Here is a 10,038-nt window from a genome sequence, read left to right on the forward strand (position 1 = left end):
AGTCCTGATTCAGGCAAGAACTAACTGGATGCTAAAAAAAGAAGAGTGAAGTTTGATGTTAGGACTCCGTGCTTCCACTGCAGGGGGCACAGGTTCGATCCCTGGTTGGGGAATTAAGACTCTGCAAGCCGCATGGAGTGGCCAAAAATAAATTAATTTTTAGAAAAGATATCTGCCACAAGGGAAAAACAGTAATTTTACAATGGAGAAACCTTGCAGAAAAAAGTTAACCTCCCTACTAATGGGATAAATAGACATCATGTGCTTCCTGAGGACAAAATATTACTTCTGGATTATTCCTGCTAAAGAAGCATAACCTTAAACTAATCATAAAGCAACAGCAGACAAATCCATATTGAGGGAATTCTAAAAATAACTGGCCTATTCTCATCAATCATCAAAGGTCACAAAAGACAAAGTAACAACTGCTCCAGATTAAAGGACACTAGACAGACATGACAAGTGAATGCAAGGTGTGATGTAGGATTTAGATTTACTCCTTTTATTCAGGACGTTACTGGTACAGACAGTGAAATCTGAAGGTCTGCAGACAACTGCATTATATCAATATTAATTTCCTGATTTTGGTAACTGTACTATGGTTACATAAGAGAATGTCCTTGTTTTCAGAAAAGAGAGTTATATTTAGAAGTAAAAGGCATTAATTGCAGTTTACTCTCCAAATGTTCAGAAAAAAAGTTTACATGTGTCATTAATGTGTATGTCAAGAGAGAAAGAGAATAGGAAAGCAAATATGATTAAATTAACTAGATAGGGGAATCAGGATGAAGTGTACATAAAAATTATCACTCTTGCAACTTTTCTGTAAACCTGAAGTCGTAAAAATAAAGTATAAAAAGTGGGAAAAATAGTTAATTTATATTTGGACATTATACCAGCAAAAAGAATTGTGAAAAATCGAGTGATGGTTCTCCTTTACATCTCAACCAGGAGTTGAGAGCCGGCCCTTCCGGTCTCAGCTCTAACACAAAGCTGCTTTTCCTCGGTAAGATCACAATGGCAGGCCTCAGTTCCCTTGTTTGTAAAATGAAGATAGCACCTATCCTACTTTCCTCACAAATTAACCCTAAAGATCCACAGAAACATAATAATGGTTGGGGAAAAGAGGTGCATAAAACACCATATATTATAAAGTGGCTCACTTTTAACAATGTTTGGTAAATAAAAAATACTTCAAAATTACACAAGCCAGACATTTTTTTCACCATAGCAAGCAGCTGTTTTAGAAACTAGACATTTGCTATGTGTTTTGGTTTGCAAAAAATTTAACTTATTCAACATTCTTCTTACCATTTCAATAAATTCAAATACCTGTATCATTTTTTTTAACCATAAAACTTTACAGTATCAAAAACATTACTAAAGAAAATCATTAACCAGGACTCTGTCAACCTTTTTAAAAAAATTAAGATACAGCTGACATACAGCTTGTATTAGTTTCAGGGCTACTGGTCAATCTTTCAGATACTGTGACCCAGATTAAAAAGATTATATCATTTCCCAAGTTCCCAAGATCATAAAATACATGATCCAAACTTTTCATCCTTCGCTCACAAGCCCCAAGGAATTAAATCAAATTCAGAAAATTAGTGTTTATAGAAGAGAGAAAAAGAGAGACACCAAATTTTTTTCATGCACTCAAATCAAGGGAAAGTTTGTTTCAAAAATAAAAATATTCCTTAATTTATCCTTCCAAACTCATAAGGGTTTGGTCACCACTTAAAAGTATTTTTTAATTGTTTACACACGGAGACTAATTAATATCTCACTCACAAAAGAAAACATCCTTAAAACTGTGTTCTCTAAAAACAGTTATGATTCCAAAATGCCAAATGGAGATTTAATACGACAATTTAGTTTAAAATAAAATAGGGTAGCTTGTCTTATTTCCCCGTTGTTGAAAATATAAGATCCCATTCTTGTTTAAGAAGTCTACTTGCTCAATCCCACGCAGTTCCTGGCAAAGAAGCAAGCCCAGAGTCAGTAACGCCTGCCCAGCCTCACTAGCTCTGCAGCAAGGTCATTGCACACAAAGCTGATGAGGTGAAAGAGAAAGGATTACAAGAACATAAGCTCAAAGAGGGTATGCTTTTCGCTTGTCTTGTTTACAACTGTATCCCAGCAGACAGAAAAACGGCTGGTGTATGGTAAGCATTCATTAAGTACTGGTTAAATGAATAAACGAATGAAATCCTAAGTCTTTATAAAGTATACTAGTCAGCCTTTATGAAGTATACTAAGTTGCAGAATTATTTTAAAAACAAATTTGGCATACATTAAATTAATAGCCACAAATGTCTTTTAAAAACATGAACAAATAATCTATATTCCCCATTCTGACTAAATAGAGTAGTGTCAAAGTTCCTAACGTATTTCCTGACCTACAGTAGATACCGTAACATATTTACATACCCTTCCTTGACTTTAAAATATGGTGTATCAGAAACTGGCAAAGCAGAATTACAAAGACGAAATAAATGCATAAAATCAGAATCAGAAAGATCAAATGCATCATGTTTACCATCAAACTTAAGATAGAACTAACTCAGACAAGGAATCAGAAGCTACAGAAACATTTCGCACCAGCATTTATTTCTCATAATAGTACCGCTAACAAAATCTGCTCCTCTATAATTAGAAAACCAAAAATTTGATTTAGTCTTGTTTTTCCATTACTACACAACATCTGTCAATGATCTGTTGTCATCTTATAGTTTGAAGAACTTCCTCAAAATATAAGATGTATTTTACTTCCTACCACCAAATTCAGAGATTTGCAATTTACTCATATTATATACATAAGTAATATTTCTTATACAAAAAACTATACGGAGCAGAATGCAAGTAAATGCACAGGAGTTTAGACATGATTTATACTCACTACTAAGCACAGTAACTTTTTTTTCACTTAACCTATTTTTTGTGAAAAATTCAACTTATTCCCTACATGTTCTCTTTCAGATTACCAACATACTCTAAGTGACAAACTTTATTCTGCTTCCCAAGTACTTCCCATATAATCAAGACATCATTTCACTACCAATTTAACCCTAAGTATTTTCCAAAGGGCCTGCCTTATGTGGGTCATAATCATCTTACTATGCTTCTTGTGTCCATGCTGCTGGAAAAGCAGTCTGTACAAGCAGGAGTAGAGAGGCACAATCCTGAGAGAGAGGAGTAGAGAAAGATGTTGAGAAAACAAAACCAGATAAAATGAGCTCACTTAAGAGCTCAGGAGCTCAGCCACTGTTCAAGGTCAAGATTGATTACATTCTCTCAAACCATTATGAGTTAGTTGTTGTCCAATAACAGGAAAACTGGCCCAGAAGAAATACCTAAAATTCCATGTACAAGCAGCAATACCAGCACTAATTCTAAGCCAACTATACTTCTAAAAAAATGGAGCAAGTGATCATAAAATATGACTATTTAGAAGACTGGGGAATACAGATGTCCCCTAAATGCCAATCAAAATTACTGTAACAAACTCAATGCTAGCCTAAAGTAGAACGGCTGAACTATATATATCTTATGAATTTCAATGTTACCAAAAAATTTTTATATTTAATCCTGAATGACTGAAACACTCTCAGAGTCCCCAAAATCATTATTATCAGTCTCAATTATCCTTGTATTCTAAATTTTTTAAATTAGTTAAAAACACAACTTTTACCATATGTTGTTTTAAAATGAAAAACAAAGCAAAAAGGATTTGAAAATAGCATAATTACACAATATAAAATTTAGGATGGATTAAATCTAACTGGAACTTTCAATGGAATAGTCCCCTTCCCACTATCCCCTCTTAGTAAGAAGTGAAAATCATAAACAAATCAGAGTTTTGATTTTAAATTTCCCATCTAAACTCCTATACGCCTACAATGCCATAAAATGACCTTCAAAATAATGCTTATACATACTAAGTCCTCCAAAACATTAATTTCATATTTAGTCAAAGAATCTCCCAACTAATAGGGAACCTAAAAATCTCAAATCAATCATTTATTTCACAGAGGAGAAAACCAAATGTCCAGAAATGTTAACTGCCTTGGTCCAGGCCATTCAGCTACCTACTATACCATCAAGCTATCCATTCAAGAAATCTTTATTTAGCATATACTACGTACTAAGGCACTATGCTATGTACCAAGGATATAAAGCAATAAAGATACATGGTCACTGTCCTCATGTAATTTATAATATGGTGGGAAAGATTACTGCTAACTACTTAAAATTGTAGTTATCACTAGAAGGAAAAGCACAGTGTTTTAAGACAGTTTAACAGGGGACCTAAATCAGTGATTCTCAACCATGGTCGATTTTGCCCCCCAAGGGGCATTTGGTAGTATCTGGAGACATTCCTGGTTGTCACAATGGGGGAGCTAGTGGGTAGAGGCCAGGGTTGCTGCTAAACATCCTGTAATGCACAGAACAGCTCCTCACAACATATAATTATCCAGCCCAAAATATCAATAGGGCCCAGGCTGAGAAACCTTGACCTAAACCACTGGGGGGGCACGGAGGGGTTAGTGAAGGCTTCCTTCTTTTATAACACCAAGACTGCTACGTCTTTAAGGGATTTTCACAAGGTAGAAACAAAAAAGATAGACTAATTGTTACAATTAAAACTCCCACTGGGGCTTCCCCTGGTGGCCCAGTGGTTGAGAGTCCGCCTGCCAATGCAGGGGACACGGGTTTGTGCCCCGGTCCGGGAAGATCCCACATGCCACAGAGCAGCTAGGCCTGTGAGCCATGGCCGTTGAGCCTGCGCGTCCGGAGCCTGTGCTCCGCAAGGGGAGAGGCCACAACAGTGAGAGGCCCGCGTACCGCAAAAAAAAAAAAAAAAAAAAAAAACTAATTAAAACTCCCACTGGAAAATCAAAACAGGAGAGAAAAAGGAGAGACAGACTTCCCCCATACATGAAAAAGAAAAGAAAAAGGCAACGTTTTATAGCTACTTCACATAAATTCCCTTTCCTGAACCACAAGGGGAAAATATAAAAACAAATTTCACATGCTTTTATTATTCCCGTTACCTTTCCCACTGTTCTCTACCAAACCATGCCTACTACTAGATATTGGTGGAAAGACTGTATTAAAAGTCCTGTAGTTAACCAAATGAACACTCCGGATACAAACTTGGAAATGGAATACAATGAAGATGGGATTTCACTATTGATGTGAAAGACAAGGCACAGAAGAGGAAAATGTACTGGGTGTTAAAGTGACTCTGGAAAGGGCTACATCCTGAAACAAAGAGTAAGCTATCGGACTAACCAAAGGATCCTAAGAACAAAAGACACTAAGAATTTAGATATCCTAAAGATGAGTAAAGAATTTAAGAACCAAGGTAAATTCAAAAATTAAACTGCAATAGTTTTCCTGATACATGCATAACAGATTCTTATAATGCATAAGAGATTCTTATATTTTCCACATATTATTTTAAGAGTTCCTATATTACTAAAATGCCCTCTCCAATTAAGTTATAATTTTCTAAGGAAAGGGTCCTGTATTGCTATTCTCTTTTCCCTGTTTTCAAAAACAAAAACCCTACCACAATAACCTCCATACAGGAGGAGTCTTACGGACAGAGTACAAATATGTAGCTCACATAAAATTGCTGCATTCCAGTAATCAACTGTGGTCCTAACGTAATCCACAGATTTAAACAGATAAAGATGAGACCGTTTCCACTGCGGTGAGAACTCTAAACCATCATAACAAATAAATGCCACCATCTTTGAGCAGCAGTAACTACAATACCTTGTAATGATGATAATTCTTCTGGAATTAACCGCTCAGGTCAAGCACTGACCGTTAGGGAATCTTATATTCCATCCTGGACAAATTTTCTTTCATCATTTCAGAACTGACATTAGTGGTCACGGGACAAACTTTTATCACAAGGATGATGCTTAACTGGAAATTAAAGTTTTCCCACAAAACTAGCACAATGAGCACTTAAATATCAGTTCTTGAGCCTCAATCTCATTTAACTCACGATACGTACGAGGGATTTACCACGTAAAGGATCTTCTGACAGTGCATTTGAAAACGGGGTAGGGAGGCACAAAGCCCCTTTGAGAAAAGGGTTGGGGGGGTGGAGGGAGGCGGGGAGGCAGACACGCCATCATGACTCGGACATATCCTGCAGAAGACCCCACACGTTCAGACTGAGACTTAGCCACTATCTGCAGATTAAAAGCCTATATTCTGAACTTTAAAATCTCTGGCACATTCCTGTTTTCAAGCCAAGATCTGCTTGCTTGTCTTTTTTTTTAATCTTGAAAAACCTGATAATTAGCAAGTTATAAAAGCTAAGCATTTCTTATTTTAAACATTATACATATAGAGATAAATTGTGGTGCCTTATCAAGCAAATGGCACTTCTTGACAATTCAGTGCTTCAAAGATACCTTTAAACTTCCCAGAGAAAGTTCTGTTGGGCTCAGCCCAAGGATAGATGCCTTTAAAAGCCAAATTCACTGCAAGTAAACATTCTAAAACATCCTTTTCTCCTAATCCTGTAACTCAGATTCCTTTTTCATTTTTGCACTTTGCAGCGTGATTTAATGGAAAAACGTCATTACTGAACTATTTCCCACTATATACTTCCTTGCAACAACAAATTTTTACTACATCAGCAAGTGTTATAGATATTCACAGAAACTATATTCAGAAATCAGAAAAAAACAGGATGATGTACTTTCAGTTTAAAGCCAAAAAAAAGTATATTCTTCTGAATCTCCTTCAAAATCTATTGCCCTTCCTCAATTCTATGACTGTTAACTGCTACAATTTTTAAGCCAACCCCATTTTCAAATATGGTGAAGTGCGAGCGTATTAGTAAATAGGAAGTTAAAGGATGTTTTAAGGTCTCTGAAATACGTAAAGGGAAAAGAGAGTGCTACATGAACTAAAATGGGAATACTACCACAAAACTCAAGTTCTTATGAAGATTAGCTGAGAGAAGAGTTGAAGCATCAAGCCAGCCATTTCAATGTTAGACTCCTTACCCTTAACATCAATGCTAAAATGAAAAACCAACTGTTAACACCTGTAATCCACCACGCTTTACAGTGACCAACCACAGTGTACTAACCACTTGTTTGTATCTATCACATGGCAGGGAGGGCTGGGAATGGAGGACGGTACATATTAGGAACCCCCAAGATAAATAGGAGAGGCACCCAACAAAAAGGCGTAGGGTAAACAAATAATGGCAAGGAAATAAGAGAAAGGATATTTTTTATAATTAAAAAAAAAACACTAACATTCTCTTAGTGCTATAGCACCACATGTAGCAAATAATAAGGCTACAGACCTGTTGTTTTCCCCCCCTGCAGAGCCATGAAACTATTAGCAATAAACTGGAACATACAGTATCCTTACTTTTTATTCCAGATTTTAAGGACAAGAGTATTGTGGGGTGGAACCAAATTTTATAATCTGACCCAAATTATCAGCTATAAATCCATAAAAAAATGGAAAAGATTCCCGAGTCTACTGCTCTAATTTGTATCAAGAAGCGGTAAAAAAAAAAAAAAAAAGAAAATCCAGTATTGAAAAAGAAAATCCTTTCCCAAAAAAATGCTTGCTTTCATGTAACTGTGTCACTGCTATCTAGTCTAATATGGAGAGTTTAATTCACATATTATCTAACTTTTAGCCTCTTTGCTAAGTTTCCAAAACGTCAATTCTAGGGAGGAAGGGAGGGAGGGAGAAAAGAGGGACGGTGAGAGGGAGGAGGGAACGAATTTTCTCCTTTTGGAAAATAAAATTGTAAAACAGCTTTTTAAAGTATTGCCCTGTTCAGAATATCACTATTATACTACTGAATGGAGTATTAGCACTTCCACATGAAAAGTTCATAAAATTTATATAAATTTAGTTAACATCACATTAAAATATTGTTAAATAAGTCATACAGGTAAGGATAACTCTGGTTGTGTAGATATGTACTTGTTAAATGCTTGTTTAATGTTAGCATTAAAGTCTATTCCTACCGGAGTTTTAAAAGATTTTAAAATATTTTATCAAAACTTGTCTCCCTTCAGACTAGTGAACTCAACTAAACAGTGAAAACTGGACACCTGCTTGTTAAAAATCTAGCCCTATATATGACACGTGAAGGAGCCCGTGGGAAATGCTTCTCTAGCATCTTCCCTCTGCATGCACAACTCACCCTGCCTGTCTTTATGTCGGATGATGAGAACGGGGGGGAGTAAGAATAGGAGAAATTGCAGAATAATCTCGCCTCCCGATCAACCATGCCCTTAGCTTAAGTCCCTAGTTGGCAGGTTACCTAGCCAACAATATCTCAATTATAAACAAACACTACTTGCAAGGTGACCACAGGTTATCATCCCTGTAGGTGCTCTGCCTGCACTACCCCCGATCACGGCCTGCCTCATTAAGGACCCGGGAAAGGTCTGGGCGGTGATGCCCGGCCTCCAGTTAAAATCCCACAGGCCCAGGAAAGAGATGGGCGGGCCAGGCATCGGCGGAACTGACCCGGACAGACCTGCCGTAAGCCTCCGGGGGAGGGCCCAAGCGGGCCTTCCCTCCAGCCCCGCAGCCACTCAGTACTCTGCTGGAGACACCGGAACCTCCCTCCGCCCCGGGGCGGCCCTCTTCCAGCCCTCCGCCCACGGAATCGGGGGAGGGGCGCCGGGGCAGAGAAACACCCCTCCCCCACGGCCACAGCTAGGCCGCCACTCGCCCCACCCTGAAAAGCACTGCGGGCCAGTGCCCACCCTCCCGCAGTGGCCTCGTTCCGGGTTGGGGGGAGCGTGGGTAGGAGGGGAGGCTAAAGTACAATACCAACCTCGCTATTGAAGGTTTTCACAGCCTCCATGTTGTCGGTGCGGAGGCTCGGAGCCCGGCGGCGGAAGAGGCGGCGGCCACTGCACTGGGTGGGGAGAGCGAGACGGGGGCGGCAACGCGGCTGCGAGGAGGGGGCGCCGGCGGGAGGCCGGGCCGCTGCGACCCCGGGCAGGAGGGGAAGGGCAAGCACCGGCGGGGAAAGGTTCCCTTAGGGGCAGCGAGGCCCCGGCATGGCCGCTAGGGCGGGCGGAGCGCCGGTCCGGGAAACAGAGGCGCTGCCGGGGCTGGTTGGCAGCGGGCGGGGGAGGGGCTGGGCGCCTTCTCTTCTCCGCCCCGCTCGGTCTCGGGCTTCCACCCCCTAGCCCGGTCCCCTACACTCTCCACCCCCTTCTTCCTCTTCCTCCGACAGGCTCCTGTTTCACCTCCCCGCCGCTCGGGCCGTAGAAACCAGCAGCGCACGGCGAAGACGGAGGAGGAAGCGCTGGCAGCAGCGGCTGCGGCATCCAATATGGCGGACACGAGTCGGGCCGCGCAGCTCGGAGATCCGCGGCGCCTGCCAGCGCGCCCCCTGGCGACGGGACCGCGCAGGCCCGGGCCGCCGCGCGGAACCATCGAGCGCGCGCGGGCCAGAGCGTCGCCGCCAGGAGGCCCCGCTCATCTCGGCTCCCGGGGTCCCTGCCCCTCACCCGCACCCCACCTCCTCGCGGCTGCGGGAGCGAGTGCTGCTGCCTCTTGGAGCGCCCTTGGGGCCACTGCAAAGCATTGCTCTAAGAAAATCCCAAATGTCCCTCCGGCAAGTTTAGGCAATATATACGTTTCCGTTGTTTCCATGTGGCTTGGCCCCTTTACACGAGGTTTAGTTGCTTTTCAGAACTTTACTGGACGTTGGCCTAAAGGTTAACAGCCGGAAAAGCTCCTAGTCAGCCACTTATTTGGTAACGATGTGCCCAAGCATTTTAATAGCGTCGGGAGAAAACGTTAGAAACAAAAGCTTTGGATCCGGGCGGGGGCAGGGGGACGAGGGAAGCACGCCTGCAGCGAGCAAGCAGCTCGCTGCAGGAAATGCACGCTGCATAAAATCCGGGGGGGACCGGCGTGGTCTAGACAATGAGTGCATTTGTCTGTACAGCGGGAAGCCGTGCCCAGAACGCACAAGATTTCCATAGGCGAAAGAACCCATCTTTTATG

General features: G+C 41.1%; 1 protein-coding gene across 1 annotated transcript in view; it reads right to left on the reverse strand.

The window, feature by feature from the left end:
• The window catches only part of SCAF8 (SR-related CTD associated factor 8), a 79,336-nt gene extending 69,650 nt beyond the window's left edge, over window positions 1-9,686 (reverse strand). The window contains 7 exon segments of the mRNA XM_082855881.1: window positions 3,121-3,174; window positions 3,177-3,185; window positions 8,852-8,898; window positions 8,901-8,952; window positions 8,955-9,134; window positions 9,136-9,276; window positions 9,279-9,686. Of these exon segments, the coding sequence (XP_082712007.1) occupies window positions 3,121-3,174; window positions 3,177-3,185; window positions 8,852-8,898; window positions 8,901-8,952; window positions 8,955-9,134; window positions 9,136-9,276; window positions 9,279-9,353 (558 nt within the window). The 5' untranslated portion in view covers window positions 9,354-9,686.
• Between the last annotated feature and the right edge of the window lie 352 nt (window positions 9,687-10,038).

Source organism: Leucopleurus acutus, assembly GCF_964270905.1.
Source record: "Leucopleurus acutus genome assembly, chromosome: 15".
NCBI lineage: Eukaryota > Metazoa > Chordata > Mammalia > Artiodactyla > Delphinidae > Leucopleurus > Leucopleurus acutus.